The 23,577-nt window shown below is 52.8% G+C and overlaps 4 protein-coding genes across 4 annotated transcripts; 2 read left to right on the forward strand and 2 right to left on the reverse strand.

Moving 5' to 3' along the window:
* Positions 1 to 4,648: 4,648 nt before the first annotated feature.
* SHO1 (High osmolarity signaling protein SHO1) lies at positions 4,649 to 5,636 on the forward strand (the record flags this gene model as incomplete). Its single annotated transcript, XM_036643545.1, has 3 exons — positions 4,649 to 4,744; positions 4,807 to 5,100; positions 5,151 to 5,636. The coding sequence occupies 3 exons, from the start codon at positions 4,649 to 4,651 to the stop codon at positions 5,634 to 5,636; spliced, it is 876 nt and encodes a 291-aa protein (XP_036491197.1).
* Positions 5,637 to 6,458: 822 nt separating this feature from the next.
* On the reverse strand, positions 6,459 to 6,995 carry spc19 (DASH complex subunit spc19; the record flags this gene model as incomplete). Its single annotated transcript, XM_036643546.1, has 1 exon — positions 6,459 to 6,995. One exon carries the CDS (start codon positions 6,993 to 6,995, stop codon positions 6,459 to 6,461), a length of 537 nt encoding a protein of 178 aa, XP_036491196.1.
* A 1,528-nt stretch (positions 6,996 to 8,523) lies between these two features.
* On the forward strand, positions 8,524 to 8,953 carry CGCS363_v011698 (uncharacterized protein; the record flags this gene model as incomplete). Its single annotated transcript, XM_036643547.1, has 2 exons — positions 8,524 to 8,574; positions 8,642 to 8,953. The coding sequence occupies 2 exons, from the start codon at positions 8,524 to 8,526 to the stop codon at positions 8,951 to 8,953; spliced, it is 363 nt and encodes a 120-aa protein (XP_036490830.1).
* Positions 8,954 to 14,958: 6,005 nt separating this feature from the next.
* On the reverse strand, positions 14,959 to 15,769 carry inhA-0 (Isonitrile hydratase; the record flags this gene model as incomplete). Its single annotated transcript, XM_036643548.1, has 3 exons — positions 14,959 to 15,414; positions 15,470 to 15,662; positions 15,708 to 15,769. 3 exons carry the CDS (start codon positions 15,767 to 15,769, stop codon positions 14,959 to 14,961), a joined length of 711 nt encoding a protein of 236 aa, XP_036491200.1.
* Between the last annotated feature and the right edge of the window lie 7,808 nt (positions 15,770 to 23,577).

Here is a 23,577-nt window from a genome sequence, read left to right on the forward strand (position 1 = left end):
TAAAGGGTTTCCAAATTTGGACCAGGTCGAGTTAAGCGAGGCCGAGACTAGCACCGTCGACCGCGAACAGCCAGATCTCCAGAGCGAATTCAGCGGATGAGGCTCTGCCAGAAGCGTTGTCAAGGTGTTGCTCCTTCGTCGCCCGTCAGCAAAGTGTTTCGCAACCGGTAGTTTGGTCGGGTGCTGATCAACATGATCTCCGGAGTTCCCCCCAGACTTGCGAACGCATTGGTGAAAAATCATGGGATGAAAGAAGAAAATGCGAGTCAAGTGCTGTCAGTGACATTGGGCTGGGTTGTGCGCTCATCGTCAAAGCAGCGTCCATCCCAGGCCGAGGAGGGTAAGCTCTGGATGGTGCTGCACGTATGCTACCAGCAGTAATATCACGAGGCAATGGTGAGGATGGTCGGTAGCGATGACGATTCGAAGGTGTCCTCGAAGAAGTTGGGAGGCTAGTGTCACTTGGACAAGCCATGTTTCGGGGGTTAAGGCATTTTCGGTACTTGATTGTCTCGTTATTGGGCGCTTGTTCTGCGAGAGAAGACATGGCCTGCGGCAGATGGTGTTACGGCTTCTGTGGTCTCGAGCGTTCAAGACCATGACCTGCCAACCGCTGCCTGCGATTAGTCTCGCTGTAGGATCAACCAGACACCAACCAGGCCGGGGTAAATGGCGCCGTAAACAAGTTGATTGAGCAGAAGCCGGATGTCGCAGCGCAGATGTCATCCAGCGGTGATAGAACCGAGCTCAAGCGCGGGCAGCGGAGACCCGCCGCGTTCCTGCATATCAAACGGTATCGAGTGCAGGACTCGGAGCGTGAACCAGTCGATCACAGGGGCGCTGGCAGCAGCACGGTATCAAGTGGTGGCATTTGCAGCTGTCAGCACCCTTTCTCGCCAGCCCTCAGTGGACAGATGGACAGACGGACTGGACACGGACAATCGGTCGTCAAAGGAGCCGCAAAGCCCGGGTGGACAGAACCCACAAGCAAGTGCGAAGATTCGAGGACAGGTGAGGGTCCGAGGGTTGGGACTTGGGACTTGAAAGGCGGGTATCGGATGTCCCCCATCACGGGTACGACTCTTCAGCGCATCAGGCCGTCTTTTTTGTGCTGAGCATCTTCAGATTCCGGTCAGTCAGCGACCGCATCGGGCGAATGCATGCTGATCTCTGCCCGCTCACGCGGTGAAGGTGTGCTGGCGATGAAACGGCAGGAGAGGCGGGCGGGAAAGTGATAGGACGCCCCTGCATCCTCTCTGTGTCGACTTTGCTGTGGAATGTGAAGACGATGGGAGGGCGGTTCCATTTTGGTCGTGAAGGCGATTCGCATTCGCAGCCGGGGTCAGGTATGCGAGGCGAACTAACACGTCAACCAGTTTGAATTCGAACTGTTCGGATAGTCCATATCTAGGTATGGATTGCCATGATGAACAGGTGCAACTGAAAGTCAACGACGACGTGGAAGGGACGATCCAAAGGTCTGGCCAAGTCTCCGCTCAGGCAAGGCAAGCGGCAGCAGGCAGCGGGCAGCGGACAGCCTCAGGGCCTCGAGGCTTCAGGGCTGAACCTGAAGGGAAGGGAGACACTGAGAGAGGTGAGTTAAGGTAAGAGCACCCGCCGGAACGTGCCTCGAAGAGCGGGTCTGATTCAGGGGTTAGCGGGCGTGGTGGCCAATCACCAGAGTCATGCCGTGGTGGTTGTCCAATTGGTGTGGTGGGATGCGTTGCAGGAACCAGCAACCAAGAAAGTCTAGAGAAGACCAAAAATCTCAAACCCTAGCCTCGATGGCAATCAGGGGGGCAGGGACCAACGGTTTCTGGGGCACCACTGCAAGGTGAGGTGCCTTACCTGGTAGGTAGGTACCTTAGGTAGTAGGTAAGGTAGGTAGGTGGTGGATATTGTCAGAAGACACCGGGCCTTTTGCTTGTGGACTGGCGGGAGATCCTCTCTTGTTGCGTGCTTCCTGTCGTGTACTAGGTAGCGCGTTTTACTCCATCAGAGAGGGTGTTCTAGGCGGGACCTGTCCACGAGGTAGACCTTCCTTGCTGGCTAGGTAGATACTGAAAATGGAATGAGATGGATCTGCTCGAGGCACGTGCCGTCTACGGATACCGTTCCACGCCTGCACTGTGAGGTACCGTCTTCAACAGCACACGGTGCCATTTCGATATTCTCAAACGGTCTCGCTCATCAGACAGCACCCGCGTATGCCAGAGCAGCCAGGCCGGGTCTCCCATCCTTCCCGTCATAGCCCTCCGCACTGCAACGAGGATCGCTGGTGGTGGTCACAGGTGTCTGTCCATCCGAATGTTCGAACAGCAGCATTCATTGGCAATGATTGCTGCTCTTATTGATTTCTCTCCATCGGACGCCCTGGACGAGTCGATTTAAAATTTGGCTCCTTCCGGACTAGCGCGTGTGCGACACGCCAGCCTGGTCCCGCTTCTTTTTTCTGTGCTCCTTCCACAGTGGAAAGAAGGGCCCAGGACACGCTCCCGCTTGGTGCTGCGGCTGGCCTTGCTGGCTGTCCCATCGCTGCTGCTCGTCTCGCTTCCCGTATTATGGGCCCCAGTCCACGTTCCCTGCGTCTCATTGAGTCTGGATCCCGTCTCTTGGTTTTGGGTTTCCACTTGCACGTTCATTTAATTAATGTCCACGTCCACTATGCCGTGCGCACACTTTGTATATAGTGTAGAGATAGATGATCAGAGAGGCTGATAGACCAGATGGAAAGGCATGCCTGGCCTACTGGGAAATTCGGCATCAAGGGAGGGAAATGCAGCTGGAATAGGGACAATACCTAAGGTATGGTACCTTTGCAACGTACAGTAGCAATGGAACATACAGACACACTCTTCCATTGCTGCACCTCACACGCACGCCGGACGCACTCTCTGGCCTGCACAGCCTCCTACCTGACCTGGCCTTATTGCTACCTCCTTACGGATACATGGCAGCAGGCGATAGACACGCTGCACGCTGACCAGGCCCAGGGACCTGCAGCAGCCCTTGCAAAGTCTCCCACCTTCACTGTGACTGGATTGGCCCTGCACCTGCTTCCGCTCCTGCTCCCCGGTCTGCCAACTGCCAACCTGAGCCCAGGTCTCTCCTCGCTCTCCTCTTTTAATTCCATTCCCCTCCCCCCGTCCATTCCTCTCGCTGGACTCCTTTCAACCCATTCCCCGACAACGGTTTACGGCTGCCGTTCACTGTCGACTAGAGAGAGAAAGAGCGAGGAAGAAAGACATTGGTTGCCGCCCTCGTCGAGAACGAGTAGGACGCCTGCGCGACTGTGGCCGAACAATAACAAATACCCGCCAAACACGCCGCGTATCCTACGTAGCGTATTCGTAGCGCCGCCGACAAACACATCCTGCCTGGGCTTTCCTAACGACTGGACAGCGGACAGCTCAGCTTACCCCATCCTATCCTCAACACAGCAGTCGACGCGCGACTCGAAGCATAGAGACGTCGGCCTGTAAGAAAAAATAATAGGGGCGGATTGCACCTCGACGCTCGATCGGGTACCACAAGCTCCAATCCAGCCCGCCCGTTAGTCGACCTTTTGGTTCCTCGATTAGTCGACCTGGCTACCGGTGAAAGTGCCTGGCTTGAGCTTTTCTTGCGATAAAAAAAAATCCACGCCGGCACCAACAGTCGACGCCACACCACGCCTTCTTCTTCGTTTGGTCTGCTGGTCCGGCTCACTTCTCCTGCCTCGCTTTCCACGCCGCCTGCTTCCTTCTTGGGCCAGCTAGTCGGTGCCCTTCATTTCGCACACTCGACTTGCTCGACCGACACCAGAGACACCAACAGCGCCCGCCCTGTTCTCTCCTCCCGCGCTGCGCCGTCGCCTCGCTGCCCCTTACAACTGTCGCCTGCTTTCCTACCGTGCGCAGTTCGTTCCATCGGCTTGTCTCGTCTCGACTCGATTCGACTCGACTCTCGACCTCCGTCGTCTTTTCCCATCTTGCATCCTTTCTCATCCGATTCCTCACTCCTTCGACTTACTTTCTCCCTTTCCTGCCTTACCTTGACGACCGCACCACATTGCTGCTGTCTTTGACTCGTCGCCTTTCGACAACTTGATTCCGACCATTCATTCTCTTTTTCTTTCCTAGAAAAGAGGCTGCCTTGCTGGACAACCCTCTGAAACGATCGACTCGCATTCGAGATTACAGATTCTCCCCCGCCTTACCTACGACCTACCTTTACCTCATCTGATCCAGCCTTCCTTCGCTGCCTTCTTCAGCTCAGCTCAGCACTTCCGCTCCCTGACGCATTGAACGGCAAACCGTCCGACAACATCCCCGACACTCTTTCTTTTATTTCGCCTACTAGCCCAACCACCAGTCACTCCTTTTTCGACGACTTGCATTCCCGCCAGCCACGACAACCCCCTTACGGCATCCGAATTACGTACAGCACGCTACATCAGCACTGCCTCGCCAATTCTACAAAACCGTTTGCTACGATTATCCACGTCGCAGCGCCTTGAAGTTGCCAGGTTCAATCTTTGAATCGTCACTTCAATCGAGACCAATCCTCGATACTTGCCTCAAGGCATCTAATTTCTGCACCCCACCAAACCCCGACCGTCTTCCTTATGCCCTCTTACGGTTCTCTGCATTCACCATCGTTGCGCAAAATGGAACAATCACGGGTTCAGTACGGGAGAAAGGGCATTAATCTGGGAAACATCATTGGTGATCCCTTCGCCCTGGCCACAGTCTCCATCTCCATGGTATGTTTGCGCTGCACAACTTCTGGTTTCAACTTGTGAACTTCTTGCTGACCCCTCAGTAGCTTGCATGGATAATCGCATTCATCAGCTCCATCATCGCCACGACACAGGTCACGAATAGCACAGGATCCTTCCCCGCTTTCGCATGGTGGACCGTTGTCTACATGTTCTTCCTCATTGCCGGTGTCTTCGTCGTCGTCGCATCCGATACGACACAGACCTACCATGTCGCCCTCACGGGATACCTGGGCGCCGCCTTGGCCCTGAACTCGCTCACCATCCACTCTCTCATCTACTCCGCCAATGGAGCTCGCCAGGCCGCTGGAGCTGGTTTCATTCTGATGGCTATGGTTACCGTATGTTTCGTTGTTGCTGTGCACTAGAAGCTTTGCTAATCCGCGCGCAGATCGTCTGGATCTTCTACTTCGGCTCAGCCCCCTCCGCCAAGCCGCGCGCTTACCTCGACTCCTTCGCGCTCCAGAAGGAGTCTGGAAACAGGCAGATGATGTACGGCGGCGGCCGTCCCGAGACTTCCACCTCGGTGCAGCCTCCTCAAATGTACACTTCGGCGCAACTGAACGGATTCGAGAACCCATCCCCCGTCCAGGGCATTTCCACCCAGCCTCGCGAGTCCGCCGTGGCACCAACATTCAGCACCCCCGGTGCCGGCCCCCAAAAGACTCCTGATCAGGAGGTGGTGCCACCAACCGAGTACCCGTACCGCGCGAAGGCCATCTACAGCTACGAGGCCAACCCCGACGATGCGAACGAGATTTCCTTCTCCAAGCACGAGATTCTGGAGGTCAGCGATGTGAGCGGAAGGTGGTGGCAAGCACGCAAGGAGACTGGCGAGACGGGTATTGCGCCCAGCAACTACCTGATCCTGTTATGATGAGCTCACGAATTTCATTTCGCCGTTGGAGATGGGAGCAAAAAATGACCATATGGGACATGGGATGGTTTTCGCGCTCAATGCTTGTTGGAGTACATTAGGGTCTCTTGTCCGGGATAAAAACCGCCGCCTTGTTTTCGAGCCACGGGCGGCACTCGTATATCCGCCGAAACGGCCTCTTTTTTCTTCTTCTACTTGTTGTTTTTACTTCTACCCGCCCACTTACGCGTGCCGGCTTTCCAACCCCGTACTCCTAGTGTATGTTGCCGACGCGCGACGTAGAGGGGGCTGTGTCTTGTTTTTTTCTGCTTTCTGGGACGGGTTACGAGCAACGGGTCGGATCATTCGGATAGCTATGGTAGCTCGCACGTGGGATACCCATGCATGTTGGTGTTCCCTTGTCGTTTACAAATGGCAATTGCACATATCCATATACAGTATTATTCGTGACTCTCCTCCATCATGCGATTACCTGCGAAATGTCTATCTAGATGAGAACAGCCTCTGCCTGTGGGCTCATGCTGTGCAAAGTACGTCCAGCTTGGTGATGGAGCCTCGCAACATCAGGAGCTGAAAGAGTCTCACGAGAGATGTGGCTCGCCAACTTAAAACTCTCACGTCATGTACTCGGCGTCCGAGGACTTGTCCTTTCATCGGGCCGCATCTTTCGGAAGTCACAGACCAAATCCAGTTCGTCGGAACGGGTCTGGGGTAGCCTCTCCACCTTCGTCATCGGGTATCATTTTCATCGTTCCGCATGCGTCCGCCGTCTCCCCCACAATCTCAAAATCCAGCTGAGGCACGACACCTGTGTCCCCCTTCTCAAGCCTTCTCCAACCTCTTCCTCAGTTCCCTCTCTTTTGACAGAACCTCCAGCTCCAGCCTCTCAACGCTGTACTCCAACCCTTCCCTCCTCTGCCTCACCGCCCTAGCCCGCAACGCCCGCTCCCCGTTGAGCGCCTTGCCCCTGCCTCCCACGCCCTTGCCCTTGCCCTTCTTCTTCGCGTACCCGTCCTCGTCGTCCCCGTCCTTGGGCTGCGACAGCCGGCCCTGGAGCAGCTCGCAGCGCGCCTTGAGGGTCTCGATGCGGCGCTCGCGGCGGGCGATCTGGGCGTCTGCGCGGTCGAGCAGGAGGGCGATGTAAGGCCCGATCTCGTCGCGCAGGGAGGCCTCGGCGGCGGCGAGGGTCGGTTGCGGGATGAGCTCGAAGTGGCGCGTGGGGCGGAGGACGGAGGCGACGCGGGGCAGGTCGGAGACGCCCTGGTCGAGGGTCTCGACGGAGGATTGGAGGTAGGTGAGGGAGTTGCGGAGGGAGGCGACGCAGTCTGCGTACGTTGCTGCGTTTGGTGCGGCGGACATTATGTTTTCTGTTTTCCCGTTTGTTCGCGCGTTGGGTCGGTGGTTTTGTTGTTGCTGGATGGGGGTTTGCGTCGTCGTGGTTTGTTTACTTTTCTGGTGACGGCCGACCGCTTTGGCGGGGTTTGTCGTCTGCGATAGATTGGTGACGGAGTGTGTTTGTGTTCGTTCACGTCGGTTGGGGAGCAAGTCGCGGCGCTGGCTGGCGTTGAGTGAGGAATGTTGCGCGTTGGTGCTTTTGGGGAGGATGTCGTGGTGATGACGGATGTGGTGTTGAGTGTTTTAGTGATTTCTTCTTTGTTTTTGGAATCGGCGGGGTGGACACTGCGAATGTCTCTTTCCCACGTTGTTTACTGGGCCCACCATTTCAGGAACGGCTGGACATGGGTGTGCCTGACTATCGGTGCACGGGCCAGCCTGTCATCCACAGGTGAGGGAGGTGAGCTTCGGTGTGGGATGGGGATGGGGGTCTTCACCTGAGCCTAATCCGACATCCTTCTTGGCAGAATTTCATGCGTCCTGCTTCTGGAATAGAGGCTTCATGCATGAAGTTCTTTTCGCAAAGGCATGGATCTGGCTGTTGGCGATGCTTCCCGGAGCGTCCGTCGTCTTCACCGCTTCTGCGGGCGTTGAAGTCTTACGATGTGATGAGCGTAGGTAAGCAGCCTGCCTTCATGGCATTGATCAGTCGAATCATCGTAGAATCATGTAAGCGAGACCGCCTCTTTCAGCTGTCATCAAGAAGCTCTCTGCCTAATGGCGCCGACAGCTGGTTCCCTCTGATTAGTTCAGCTCTTGCCAAGCGAAAGCCTCGCTCTGTATTCGGACAAGTCTGCTGACACCATTTTGTCCGGATTGCGAAAAAGCCGTTGGGCAGTCAGCGACGGGACGTTGGAATTATCTCAACCTAAAGACCGACTGACACCCTGTTTTCTGTGTCAAATATTCAAGCTTAACGGTTATTTCGGTCCGACAAGTTGAGTTCAACATCGCATGCACGCCGGCTCCTTCGGCCGGTCGCATGGACCCAGCCAACGTTCTCGCCGCCGACCTTTCCTCCCTCTAGATGATTAGGTTGACCGTTGTCGTTCCGCGGGCGGCAACCTCCCCGTCGGCACCCTTCCCACTGCACTCACGACTTCTGCCCAATCATGTTTCCAATAAGGGGCTGCCACACAGAGCCGCATTGATGGGGAGACGTTGGACACATGCAAAAGGTGCTATGCATGGTCAGCCCGGAGGCTGCTTACTCCGCTGCACCTCGCGGTATCACGGACGGCGTCTGATGTTGGTGGGAAATGTTTTGAACGACACCCACCCGGTGAAACATGCGCAGGGACGAACATGCTGTGTTTGACGGGATTCGAGGAATACTACTTTAATCGCCTCCAACCCAGCAGTTCGGATCTTGCTCCACTAACTTCTTCTCTCCACATCACTTGTCTCTCTTGCGCCTTTGGTCTACCGGAGTACTGCTCTTCTTTCTACGGCGTTTTTTCTTACAAGATACCCCTACAATACCTAATTCACAATGTTTATCGAGATGGTCAGACGTGCTGATGAGGTGCCTGCTGCCTCAAGCGTAAGTTTTGCTCTCCTGGCGCTCAGAAAGCGTCCATGGCATGAAGCGTGAAACTGACATCCAATAGACACCTTCCCCAGCAGCTGCTCCACCTCACAACTCGGGCTCCGATATGCGCATGGGCGGCCCGGCGACGACAGCTATTGCCATTGTTGTGGCACTCCTCCTGCTCGTCGGCATCTCGTTGATCGCCTTCTCAGAGCACCGCAAGAAGAAGAAGGCTGATGCCGCAAGGAGGAACGGGCCAGATCTGGAGCGGTGGGACACAAGGCAGTCTGTGGCATCGTTTGATACCATCGATGAGATCAAGGAGCCGCAGCCTGTGGCGAGGAATACGCTTCAGGGGCGACGGTTCATGTTTCTTTCGAGGAACCGCTGAGCATGCGAGTGGTCCGGCTCGTGACTTCTCAATATCAATACCAGGACGTGGAATTGTATTTAAGCCTTTGGAAAGAACCAAGCGTAAGAGGTCGATTTACATCAGCGTTCCTGAGGCCAGTTGTATTCTACGATAGACACCATCGAATGGATGGTGATTGGTGTCAGCTGAGGATAAATGCGTATTTGAATATCTCCCAACCTTTTCACGCTGTGCGTCAAGGCCTCAAGGCCTCGTGTGCCGTTTCGCAGTTCAGTGAAATACTATTGCTATCTTGTTTGGTAGGATGGATAATGACAATAGACGCCACCCAGAATTTTAAGAGAAGTGGTACTGGCAGAGGATCATCGGGCATGATGAAATAGGTCAAAATTATGTCAGATGGAGGAGGCGAGGTTGACAGACTTTGAGGTTGGGTTTGCAATAATACCGTTTTCAGTCTGACGCACGGCAGCTGTTCGATTTTACTATTCATGAAGTAGTGTCTCATTTGGGATTGTCCCTGATCTGGCAAGGCTCTGAATATGATACTAGCCAAAGTAGAACCTAAGGAGGCCAAGAACGCCTGAGTACTAGTGATACTTGCATGAAATTGCTAATTTGCCTTCCCGATAGATATCTCAACAGACAGCAAAACTCTCTCATTTTGGTCTCTCAATCTTAGATTGACGTCTTTATTAGTGTTTTTAGATAAGTCCAAATCATAGAGGTCAATCCCGTATTCGCGTCTGTCATTTCTTAGGTCCACGGATAAGTGCTCCAATCTAAAAGTGCATCACAAGAACAAGGTTCCGTGAAGCAAACTCCAGAGCATGTTTGGCGTCCATCAAATGCATTCACATATGAATGCTGCCCAGCGCTCGCGTCGGAGGAATTTTGGACGCTGTTTGTGGCAGTGCCCTGCGTGTTTGGGATAGCCTGATCGGAAAATTGAGGGCCTGAGTTCCTTTGCACGACAAGCTCCTGCAATGTTCCATAAATCTTTCTTGGAAGAGGTTCGTTCCCGAGAACGGACTCCGGTGTAGGCAAAAGAAGTCTGGACAGTTGACTGCTGCTTCCAGTATTGCTCGTGCTTGATCTGGTCTCATCCTCACTGTTCATGAGGCGTCTCGAGAGATTCGAGTTCAGAAATCGGGAACAAGCCATTAATACGTTGTGTCTTCGTAGATTGTCGTCGGTGAAGGTTTGGAACAGTCTCCAGTATCTTTCACCTGATTTAGAGCTGATGTCAAAGCCAGCAGATTGGCAAATCTTGCCACTCAGATCATGCACGAGGCTTTGGCACCTTTCGGAGTCGTCGGCAAAAGTCTGCCTCACTTCATCAAGCTCAATCACTGGCTCGAAATCTACTAAATTTCAGCTTCTGTGCATTTTAGGCCAATCTTCTAGCGTTTAAATGACACTTGAAATTGCGAGGATATGGGGATGCGGGTGAACTTAACTTACCTTCTGAAGGAACAGTGTTGTCTTCTGGAAATAGAACTTTCCACAGTGTTGACCAGTCCAAAACCTGAGTCCGTGATTTCCTATCGGCCAACTTGATTCCTTTCTCAGTAGTTATCCCATCCTCTGGGTCATGGTGAACAACCCTGTAGATTCCTTGCTCGCGGATCATGCACATCTGATCGGATGGCACTCGGATATGGTTGTCAAGGGCTTCTGATGTTGGGAAGGGTTCTTGACATCGCCGGCAAACAAATGAATTGGCTGTCGTTCTCTGGTGGAATAACCTGATATGGCGTCTTGGTCAAGGATCAGCAGTGTGTTCATAAGCTGCTACCCAATATTAACAATACGACTCACTTCACCAATGAAATTGAATCATGCGCAACGGTCGCGCAGCTTGGGTGTTGACGGATATTGAACCTCAGAGGATTGCGCTTTCGATAAGGGCAGGTATAACGACCATGAGTCTTACCCTTCTTTCGTGTCTTCGACCCAAGTTCCATGCATTTATCATTTTTTTCATCATCATCATCATCATCGTTGTTGTTGTTGTTGTTATCCCCTCTTTTGGAGGGGCCGCCTGATGCATCAGACCACCGTCGCTTCCTGTTTCTGTTGACACTGGATTGTCCGCCATCTGCGAGAAGAGAGTTTTCCATCGCCGTTTGTTCAGGATCGACGCCTCTTGAATAATTGTGGACAGATTGCAAATGATCTTCAGATGGGCTAGGAAAATGCTCATGTGAAAGTGAAGTAATGACCGACAGTTCATTAAGACACCTGCGGACGCTCTCCCATGCCTCTTCAGGGCGGGAGACTTGATCAAGAGATACGTTGAAAGCGTTCCTCAAAACCAGACAACAAACGTCGTCAATTGAAGGACTGCTGCCCCTTGAAGAATCCGAGGAATCCACCGATTCCTCACTGTCCTCAATCTTAACCACGGCTGAAGGCTGTGTGATTGTATGGCGCCTGTAAATACTTCAGCATGAATTCCAGCTGTGAAAGACGTGTCAACATTCATTGGCGGACTTACTCGACCTCGGATGTATGATGCACTTCCTTAACTTCTCCAATTTTAGTGAGATCTTCCAGTTGTGCCCACTCCATCTTGCTGTTTTCTACCCTCTGCTCAATCTCGAGAATCTCGCGCATTCTCTTAATAATTACCTGGCTCTTCCCGTCTCTGGCATGACATTTGATCACCTTATCTGCACGTGAATCTAGGTACCACTCATCGACGCTGTTCAAGCTCATTTTGCCAATTCCCCGCCCAGCTGGTACAGCAGGCATGCCGTACCAACCCCATTCATCCAGTACAGATGAGCGTAATTTTGCTTCGCCTTGGCCGGACAGCCAGGCAAAACATGCCTCCAAATGTGCATAAGTCACAGAGTCATTCCCCGACTTCTGAATCTCATCGGACAAGGTTCTCAAAGGAGTCCGACCGTGTTTGTCTCTGGCATGGACGTTAGCACCTTTGAGAACAAGCGTTTTCATCGCAAGCTTCCTTCCGAGCCGAACAGCTACATGTAATGCGGTTTCACCAACACGATTTCGGGCTTGTATGTCGGCCCCCAACTCTAGCATCTGGTCAATGATATTGACTGAGTGCTGGTCATCGTCTTCCGGCATATGCGCAACGAAATGCATCAATACGGTGTTCCCAACGGAATCATACCCATTTATGTCGACACCAGCTCCTACCAGATCACGCATGATGTCTTCTCTCTTCTCTCTGTAAACCTTTGCCTTGGAGTTGAGCTCCGTTTTCTTATGGCTAGACTTCTTGCTCGATTTAGCTTTTACCTTCGATAAGGGCAAGCGTGGACGGTTTATTGTGAAATTGGGCACGAAATTAAATGCCAAAGGCGAGTCGGTAGAGAGAGCAATGTACGCAGTGCAGTGCAGAGCGTTCCTGCCACCCTCGTGCTCAGCTCTGGTATCGTGGTAGGCCCGGTTGATTGTTTCCAGTAGTTGGGCCTGTTGTTGGACCATTGAGAGCGTATCGGTCTTTTCTGCTTGGCTCTGGGACAGTGTCTGCGCTTGCGTTTCTCCCGGTACCACACCGAAAGCATCTCGTGCCGCGTAGTCATGACTATCAAACGGCTCCATCAACCCGGAAAGTATTTCCTGGCTTAGGCCTGACTCAGTCATCAGGTGAAAGATGCTTCTACCGTATATATCTCTCGAAAAGACAGTTAACTTTTCGGGACCATTATCGGAAGCTAGATGGCGAAGTAGCACGCGAAGGTAGATTGCCTCCCCCGAGTACCATTGTTTGGAGAGGCAGTGGAGAAATGTCTCACCAGAGGTGTTCAGACGAGCCAATTCCTGATGGTCTATCAACGCCCGAAGAAGGAATACTGGATGTGCTCGGGCGGCCAAAAAGTGCAATATTGTGTTTCCGAAGGAGTCGCAATAAGTGAGATCGTTTTCAAAGATTGGCCCAAACTTGAGGATTCTTTCAGCTTGAGTGGAAAGTCCATTTGGTGTAACCCACATGAGCTGCTTGTCGGCACCACTCTCAAACACGCTGCATAGGCATTGATGGTAGTCGTGAGCGTCTGTGCCTTCCATGCAGATCCCTTGCTCTTTTCGAAATAGATCAATCACCAGCATGTGTGAAGCCATGATTGACATATGTGTTCGCAGGGCCCAAGCATCGGCTTTAATAGTACCGACGTTGAACGTATCCACAGCCGAGTCGTCTGCATGTTCGTCTAACGAGTCGTTGGTGCCATTCATGGCGAACTCTCCAAGAATGAAGTCGAACTCCAGCTCACTGTCCCCACAATGTCTTCTAAGGAGTTCTCTGGTTTCCACCGGCACCTGTGGCTCGGATACGGGCACATGAGTGACGTGATGCAGTGACATGGAACCCTCTTGTTTTTCAAGTTTCATTCGAGGCTGGGGTGAATGAGACCGATGCGAGAGCTTTTGGTTGGGTGACATGACCGCATTCTCGGGTCTGGGGGGACACAATTTGCTTCGTTGTGCCAAGTCAAGTCGTCCTCGAAGCAGGTTCAGCCGCCGTTCAGCATCTTCTCGGTTCCTAGGATGCAGCCATCTGGGATCCTTGTCCAACATTGTGTTGAGTTTCTTGCTTGTAACGTCCTTGCTTCTTGAAATATGTTTCAGCCGAGAGGCCAACATCAAAGCTCTGGGTTGGGCACGACTTACGGGCTGGATCCATCTTTATCACGTATTAATTCCGCGATGGTGGAGGTTGAAAGTGTCGTGTATAGATAAAGTCGCGCGAGTTTTTGCTCAAGTGAAGGTGTCCAAGATACTTTGCTGCGACTAGATGTTGCGTCCGTCTCAAGCAACGAGTTGGATCTGAGCGTGTCCGAATTGTTCGGGACAGAAGTGCCTTGATAAGTCACGGCACCGTCATCACAGTCTGTATGCGGAATCCATCCGGGGCGTTTAGACAAAGGGCCTGGGAATACGTTGGTCATGGCGGTTGATGTGCGTAGCGCTTTGATTCGGATGGGTGCGCAAAAAATGGTTATTGTTTTGCGAGGATTCGAAAGCGGCAGGTAGAAGAGCGACTGGGTTCTTCAAAATCAGGCTGCGTAAAGATAATCAGCAGATGGCTGTGGCCCGATCCAATTGACTGGACTCTTACAATGGAGATGTGGCGGAGTAGCAGTGCCAGGGGTTGGCATAACTTAGCCAACGACATCGCGGCATATTCTCTGGGCATCAATAGACCCTTGATTTGATTGGTTCATACACCTCAGAATGAAAATCCGTCTGTTTTGCATCTGTGAAATCCAATACCAATTTTCCAATTTCTCACCTAGGCCTGATGGAAGGCGACCTGGCCATGCACCATTCAACACATCACAGAAAAGGCCTTGCGTACGTAGACATAGATGTATAGATTCGCAGCCAATGAGTAAGCTCAAATTTTGATATAAAATGGCATTGTGTAATAGACGGTAGATGCTAGTCATTCAATGTTGTGATTATCACAACAAGACAAAAGCTATAGAGATACATTAAAATAGATTGACGATTTATTCACCACTCCAGATCGCGAGAGAATTCTTGAATTCCCTATAAGCTGAGATGTATCGCCTCGTAAGTCAAGAGAGAAATCCTAAAGGTCCCCGTAATTTCAATGATCTTCCTGTCTGAGCAGACGCTTCTAGGTAGCTGAGCGTAGGACTGCCTGCATTACGTAGCTAATATTTCGCTCTCATAGTCTTGTTGAATTCGTGATTTCCTTGCTGTGTCTGATGCCCAATCGTTCTTGCTATCCTTGTAATCTCCGTCATCATCCCTAACTGTCATTTTTATAAATAGATATGCAGCTCACGGCCAAGTAATTACTTATCTCTACACTCTAGGTCACGTAGGAGAGTAATTTACCCAGTGCTTCCGACTAAAAGACTTCGATTCCAAACGTGGATAAAATAATGAATGATAATTACGGTTTAAAGAAACCGTGAGACGATGACTACGCCCTTATAGACTGATTGTTATCCTGCCATCAGAGGTACATTTTCCAAACTTCAAAATACCTCGACGGTTTTGATGGAATGACTGCCTCAGGCTGGAAGCTGCTCCATCTGATAATTCTGCCCCTTGAAGTCCTTGAAATCAACATCTCTGTCAGGATAGTGTCCTTGATCAAGAAAGAACTGAATCAGTCCCGTTCTTCCACCCCAAGTCTCCGTGGCGAAAGCGCGAATTAAGTCTGTACCGTTGAGTAGGGTGCTAGACGTCCATAGCTTGCCATCCCGGGCCCAGCGCTTGTCAACCCAATTGACCACCGGCACAGTGTTCTTCATCAACTCGAACATCATACGAGGACATGTGGATGTCTTGCCAGCGAGGATGCCAGCCTCAAGCAGAGGCACCATGCCGCCGCAGATGGTGAGGAATGCGCTGCACTGCTCAAAAGTCTTGCGGATGAAGTCAATCTCGGCGGGGCTGGTCTTGTACTTGAAGTCATGAGCACCCATGAGAGCAATGTCAAGAGGCGGGCAAGACTCAAAGGAGTCCTTCACATTGTTAACTGGACTGCGACGACGTGTGGTGGGGCTCGCTTGGACTTACGGTGGGCAGGATCTGAGCATTGCTCGCCAATCTAGCCGGCTTGCCATCCTCAGTGACCCAGTGCAGCTCAAACTCGAGTCCATCGTCCATCGTATTCTCAGGAAGGTTCATAGCGGCTGCAGTTTCCTTGTCCCCGGACCATTGGAAGCAGTGAAAGAATTCGAAGGGAGCTACATCGAGCATCTCAGTGATGCTGTGGCCACGTTAGTTGACTCCAACTTGGGGCTTGGATGCATACCCCTTGGTCAAGATCACGCCGGCGTGGATCTTCCGGTTTGGCTTGCTGAGGTCGAAAGACATGATGGGTAGACGTGATAGGTTTTCTGGAGAGGGTGTGGTGAATGAGTTGAATTACTGATGATGGTGCCGTTTTCGAAATACGCATTCCCCAGCAGCCTTATATGTATTTTGAACTTATGCGAACGGAAACTGTCGAATGTCAAACCTTCACGAACTCTCGTCCTTGAGTCCGGTGGTGTAAGTCAAGTTCCGAGTCGGATCGTGACACGGGCGCTACATCCGAGTGGGTCCGGAGGTTAAAGGTCGGTGCCGGGATTAGCTTCCCCCAGAAACGGCGCTGGCGAACGGTGGGCCCGAGCGTAGATCAGAACTAGTTTTTGGACACTCGATCGGATCTTAGTTCACATCCGGCTCTCAGCGGAACTTGCGGTTAGCGGCCGGGGAGTTGGCTGGCGCCTGCTACTCAATACGATTCCGTCGGTTACAACCGTGCACAGTTTCAATCACCTCGGCACGGACTTAATGTGTCTATGCATGCGTAGGCAAATCTACCAAGAGTGTCTTGAACGATCATCTTACTTGTTGAGCTGTATTTGGAAATAGCAGAGATCATTGCAATGCTTCGTGTAGTCATGAAAAACACGCCTCTGGCTGAAAAGGGCTGCTCTACTGTTTTATTCCACTTTTCAATCTCTGCGTAATCTCAGCAAAATCCAACCATGCATGACTCAATGCTCTCCCAGCAGCAGCCCGCTTCAAGGAATCATACCCGGGAATCATGAAATGCAGGTCAAGGATGCCGTCGCTTCATCCTGCGAGATGATCCGAAATGCCTCCAAAAGCTTGCCTAACTCGCTCGCATAGGCGGCAAAATACCTTACATCAATGCTCACAGACGGTGGCTCGCACAGCATTCATTGTCTCAAACTTATCAAGATACTACTCCCTCGCTGGAAAATCGTCTTCCGTGGGCTTTCCATCCTCACGAAACCGTATATGCTTCCGCTTTTCGAGCAGGTCCAGAGTCTCACCGATGTACTCTGGGGCATGAGGCGCTGCCATTTCACCCGAGTGTCGATAGACCGGGCCTGTTCGTGGATGCTCAAAGACTTGATAAACACCTTCTTCTGCGAAGGAGCGAAAGGGTTTACTCAGACGTACTGAAATTTGCATGTTGTAGAGTCTAGGAAAGACATTCTATTGGTTACGTGGACAACTTGATCATGGTTTTGTACTCACTTATACAACAAAGTTTGTTCTCGTGAAGAAATAGAAGGGCCTTTGTCTCTTGCTCCATCACTCGTTCAGCAAAGTTCTGATTGTATTCTCGAGTAAATTCACTGTGAAAAGCAACAACCCTCAGACCCAAAACGGCGTACTTCTTGTAGAGATTTGATATCTCCTATTCGATCCGTCAACCCAAAAGTCTCGAATCACATCGTCAAAACGTTCGGATGCAGTGATTGTGACGATCTGGTTCTGGTGGATAAAAGCGGGCTTCCGAGACCAAACGCCGAGGCCAAAGCTTTCGACATTCAACGAGACAAGTGGCGTTAGAGGCTGGCTGCGTATTCATATTACCTACATCAACACAACTTGCTTCGAATGAGTGGATGACAAATAAATTCAGTGATGGCCTCGGAATTCGGATGTTCACCATCAAAGCATTCGAAATCCAGGACTCAGCAACTAGTTTATCAGCTTGCTCTGATCTACGCCAACATCGTTTCTGAAAGGAAAGAACAAGGTCCCAACAGATGTGCGCTTTTGTTTTCTGTAGTTCCTCTGTCCGATCTGTTACCACCTCCGTTCTTGTTGCCGCTAGCCTGAAAGTCTTCGTCTCTGCCATCGTCCCCTCCGCCATCTTTCCGTCGGCTTCTAAGCTTCACTCATTGCACAGGGTCTGTTGACGAAAGAGTTTTCTCTGTGAAAGCAAATAGTGATACTGGAAAATGCAGCCCCCAGTATCGTAGAAGCTTAAGATTACACCTGCCCATGGATCGTGGCATGATAGGATGGCAACAATGGCAAAAGCCAAAGTATCAATCAGCTGTGGTCTAGTCTCAGAGTTCAAAAGAAGGATTTGTACCGAAGCCACTTGCATTTCCCATTCGCCGAGGGCTCGAGGACATGCCAGAGCAACGAAGCCATCTCTACTTCTTCACAGTCTTCATTCAAGTGTTGGACAAGAACACCTCAGAACACAGCTGAACTTACCTTGAGAATGTTACTCTATTAGTGAGGCAGGTGCAAACAACCACCATCGCACCTTCCCTCAAAGCCCATCAACCAAGCCATTCCCCTTCACAAGCTGGCACTAGAACCCAAGCATCGCCAACTTCGTCCCAACTCAAGCAACTCATTCACTCAACCATAACCATCCAGCCTACCTTCCAATTCACCACAACGTCTCGATCAAACTACCTCCTCACCTCCATAAGAGCATCACAACTCTCCATCCAATAACCCAACACCACGTATCCTTCTCCAACTCCACCAACCCTCCCTCGCCATCGCCACAATGTGCACAATCCACATCCTCAAATGCCCCTCCTGCAACGCCATAACCTCCGCCAACCGCCACACCTGCCCCCTTACGCCCGCCACCCAAGTCTGCCACTTAAACCACACAAACTCCATCACGACCTACAACCTCCCAGGCAGCTGCACGCCCTGCCTGACGCGCGTCGGGCCCTACCACGCCCTCCCCGCCGGCGCCCCCTTCGTCGTCCCGCCATGGCAACGGAGCAGTTTCTCCCACGACAGCCTGGTCAGCACTACGCGACGATGCGAGCGGTACCTCGCTTGCTTACGGATGCTCCGGAAGAGAGTCGAGACACATGCGAGAAGGTTGTCGTCGGGTCTGGAAGGATCTTTCCATCGGGGCCGAGGAAGCAGCAGCGGCGGCGATGATGGTGGTGAATCACACGGCGGAGCCCGGAGGCGGTGTCATGTCTGGAGATGGACCATTGAAGTTATTCCTCGCGAAGGACGTAGTCAGAGAGAATCGAATCGCAGCTTCGGCTGACGGAATATCCGCCACTGCTTTCGTGATGAAGTGACGCGGCTCTTTGCCAGTTGTTGCTAAAGAAACATTTCGAAACTTGACAGTTGTTGTTCTATTATAAATGTTTTGCCATCGAATGGAGACTACCTAGCTACGGCGGAGTCATTGGGCTAAACTTGCCTAGGAGAAGAATGAGGCCTGTCCCAGTTGGTGAGAGATAAGGCCTGTAACATATGTGCACGATATCCAAATTGAGAGAAGGCCCAGCCTCAATATGCGTTCATGCAGTTGAACATCACCGGCAGGCAAAATGTGGCCATTCAACGTCATGGGAGCATGGATATAACGGTTTGGCCGACACCGAGGCCTGCAAGTGGGAAGACAAAGTACGAGGCTGTACTTGTACACCGGAGTACATCGTGGAGGTATCGCTCGGGCCGCTCAGCCGCTGAGTTGAGATAGAATAAGCAATGCCATGCGGAGAACCGTCAAAACCATTGTTCGTTGTCAAAACTAACTCAGGACCCCTCACTTACGGCTGGCAAAAGTCACTGACGATGATCGCATGCATGTCAGGAACCGAAATCGGGGTTGTTGCAGCCCCGGCACGTCTTGTCTGACGCAAACCCAAAACCCCGCCCCACTCGATCCCCAAATTGCTGGAATCTTCGCGAAACACCCGGCCGAGTGCCATCGTTCTCGATTCAATCAGGCGACAACGGCAAACGATTATCATGAAATCTGCAATTTTGGTCACTGATGATCCTCGTGGTCAGGTGCGCGCACTGATTAGCACGGAAGACGTGCGTAGCCGTCGGCCGTAAGATGGCTTCCGGTCGGAGCACTTGTAGCGGAGTGGTGCAATACCACCGGTTGGATGAATGTGCGAATGCCCTCAAACCTTGGAAGCGTCGGAGGGGGCTATGCAGCTGCCGCAGGGGCAAAGGGTGGCATGCGACCATCAAAATTTTATTGCGATACCATCGCCGTGCGTTACCCCAAGCGGCAAGGATCAGCACGGTTTGCCCGAAACTCTCACCTCTAGAATCATCTAGACGAGTCGCAAAAAGATTGGCTTATTCAGTGGTCACCGTCGCTGAGGCTTCCGTGGGATGGCAGACGGTGTCTCCAAGAAGGGCACTGATTTTCATGCGAGGCCGTCGGGACGGAGCCAGCTCCGAGACACGGACCATTGATATCTGCTGCTGTCGGTAGGATGACTGGGATCCGGGAGCCCGTGTTGAGGTGTCGCCGGTACGGACAAAGCGGCGTTGTGTCGTAGAGCGGCACCGGAAAGAATTGCCCGGCATCCAGTATTCCTAGAACGCCGCTGGTCAAAAGCCAAGGCACATGGTCGCGGCCCAACATGAGAAAGGATGAGGATGCAACAAAAACTTCTTGCGTTGCAGGAGACCAAAGCCCCCTTTTGTTGTGTAGGCGGGGTTCGGTGTGGGGCCAGAGCCAACTGTCGGTTATCAGAACAACACACACAGACAGAATTACATGCAGAAACTGATGGCGGTATCTCGAAAACTTCAGCACGACTCGGGCGTGAGGCCCATGGGCGTATTCGGCCGGGGTGTGTCGTTGTAGTCAAAACACGGCCGGGACGGCTGGGACGATAAAACTCAATCTCGTTGGGTGTCGACAGCGGGTATGCGAGCCGTGACGGTCAGATTCGTGTGCCCACTGCCATCCATGATGACGTGAGTCGAGACGAGGAGCTGACGGCGGAGGTGTTTCTCCAGGGAAGATGATGATGGACCGGGTGCGAGGGTCGAGCTGGCGGGGAGGATGCCGGGGTATTTGGACCATTTTCGTTAATAAGCGGTTGTAGCACGCAAGAAGATGCTGAACTGCGATACCCTGCTCATACTGCCTGCCCGCTCCGCTGCAGCGGTTCCATCTCGTTTGAACGTCGATACTCCGTATCTTGAACCCAAATCGTTATCCGCCCTTCTGGGACCACCGGAGGCCCTCCGGTCACGTTCACCAGCTTGATTGGAATACCCACTCGGGGCCTCATCAGCTATCTCCCATCATTATGTTGGGCCCTTGTCAGATCCCTGCGTGAAAGGCCAAAATCCGCCGAATCTGGTCGGAAGGGACCGTTATCCGCCACGTTGACCCTCGTGGTGACCTACAACCACCTAGTGGTATCTGAAGCGGACGGAATGCTTCAAATTGCAGAGCGGGATTACGAAGCTTGCAGCAAAGAAATGCACACCGTAACATGGCATTGGTGACCGCCGCCATGCCGAGGCGTTCTTCCGACGAATTTCACAATCTAGGCCAACATGCGACTGGCTGCAATCTGATGCCGAGCTGCTGACCGCCAAGCACAGTGTGGACGAGGCATTGCACAGAAGTGTTCTCCACGGATGCGCGTAACCAATGACACAGCGATTCGGGAGCTAGGTGTTGATGAAGCACCAATGAATCGTGGTTGGGACGGAACAGCGTGGGGAGGTTTCTCCAGGAAGCGGCGCGATCCCTGACTGAGGGTCTTGTGAGGGAGATCGCAGAGTTTGACGGGCCACAATCACGGCAACTGTGGCTGCCGGGCTCGTCCAATGGCTGCAGTGCGCATGGCCTCAGCGACCGTCGTGCGCCAGCTGCCACATGCGCGGGCAGTAGCCAGGAAATGAGCCTCAAGTTGGTGGGGGCCAATGGAAGGTGATTCGCCACCAAGTCTGCTTTAGCTTCCTCCTGGCGGGAGGCCAAGAGGGCATTCCCGTCCAGGGCCGCCACATGGTCCAGACGCGCCCATTTCGCTTTCTCGAAGCCACCAGAAGTTTCGTGCACTTTGTGGCCTGTAGCTCTCTCTCCTCGTTTGACGTTGATGTGAATATTCATGTTCCTCAGGCGAGGGACTCCCAGCACGACTGCCTTGTGCAGCCCCACGCCATTTGCGTCAATGGCATGGTGCCTTCATTGTTGGCTGTGTCGGGAACGCCCGATGAAGCTGGACTCGCTCCTCTTGACGTCGTCACATGCCGAGTAGAGGCCATCATGATCCAATTGAGGCGGTGACGGTTCGAGAACTTTGTGATTTTGTTCTTGTCGGAAAATTTGAGCTTCAGGTCCTGACTCCAACCGTGCCAGGAGGGGCTCGTTGTTGCCATCCCTCGGAGCTGAAGCTGTGGTGTAGCTTGTGGTTGTCTATGACGTGGTGTTTGCACCTACAGACTGGGTTGGCTCATGAGGAAGCGACAGGGCAGGGGGAGGGAGCTGACGGATTGACAGGCGAAATGCGACAAGGCGGTAGGATAGGCTGGTACATCGAAGGCCGCGCGGGCCGGATGGGATTTTCGGGTTGAATTGCGATATCGAGCTCGTCGTCGTGTGTTCTCCGCCACTTTTTTGCCCTGATGCCCTGTCTCCCTGCCCTGGCGACCCGGAGATAATCGTCCTGAACTGACGAAGGTAAGCCCTTTTTTTCTCCGACACGGGGATTGGAACCTCAAAACGGAGTGCCCCGGGGGTCGGAAACCGAGCAGAGTAGCACGACTCGTCTGTGGATGGGCCTTGCGGAGAGAGCATGAGCAAAATAGCAAGCGGACAGAGCGAAGCGACAAGTTTCGACCCCGCTGGCGTTGTTGGTTGACGGGGAAAGCTGTCGGAGACGTGCGATGAAGTATGATGAGAACGAAGACAGGACCTCAAGGTGGAGGGAAGGTTGACCGGACGAGGCGTGGCGGGCAAGCAGGGTGAGGAAGGCCGGGAACAGTCAGGCACGGCACGCGGAAGCTGATCAGATGGGAATCTCGGGGTGGGCAGTTGCGGGATACGTACTCCGCAGTTGAGAGGAAGAGGAAGGCGCGACGGACGAATATGGCACATGTACCTGCTACTTTCGCATTGAATCCCTGTTGGACCCTTCCTTCCATTCTACAAGTACGGCACGGCTGGCTTCTTTCCTCGGGCAGGCGACGGGTAGCCCAACCGTACCTTCCCTCTGTTGCCATCACAATTGCTTCGTGGGCAAGACCGAGACGGGCTGGTTCCTTTCTCCAATTGGGAAAGAACAATGCAACGATCCCGACACGGTACATGCTTAGCAGATGGCAAGCGCAATGGAAGGTGCCCTCATGGCAAGACCATTGTTCCGGGCAAATACAATAGGCAGTAGCGTTGAACCGGCGCATCTCATCTCGACACTGGCCACGGACTGGCAGCAGCACCTCACCCCAACTGCACTGCGAAAAACGGGTGGCTTGTCCTCTGCTTGACGGTGGATTCCGTTCGAGTTCGACAGAGAAATAAAAGCGGGTTCCGTTCGGTAGTGCCACGCAGTGCTCCATGCGGCCCCCGTAAGCGCTGCCTTGCCGCTCGGGCCTATCACAGGGGAACAAGGAGCATTTGCTCCGGTAGGGCCCCAAAGACTCCAAATGGGGACTTCCCGGCCTTCGTCTTCTTCAAGCTGTCGGGTTGGAGTTGGAGAGTTGCCCCATCAAATAACTTCCCTGAGCCCGCCCTCCAGTCCCTACGCAGTACAGTCCCTCCACTCGGTGCCCTCACCAGTTCAGTTCCCCTCCTGTTGGAGAGCATTGGGCAATTGGAGGCCACTGATTGTGGCTTTGCTCTGTGTACCCGTAGGAACCTTACCTCTCCTGGTGGGTGGTGGTGGTGGTGGTGGCCAGTCCAGGCCTTCCCTGAGTCCCTGAGTCCCTGATTCCCTCCCAAGCCCAGCCTGGAATCCCTCAGTCCCTGGGCCTGGGGATTGCCGATGGGGGATGGGGGAATTCTGCCCTTCTCTACCTTACCTTGGGACCGTACCTACTCACTGCTGTTCGACACACCTAACACTGTTGTACCCTGTCTGTCCTTGCCTTTTGCCTGACTAAACTCACTGTTACTC

The sequence above is a fragment of the Colletotrichum siamense genome (genome assembly GCF_013390195.1).
Source record: "Colletotrichum siamense strain Cg363 chromosome Unknown KSG_Cg363_contig08, whole genome shotgun sequence".
Lineage (NCBI taxonomy): Eukaryota > Fungi > Ascomycota > Sordariomycetes > Glomerellales > Glomerellaceae > Colletotrichum > Colletotrichum siamense.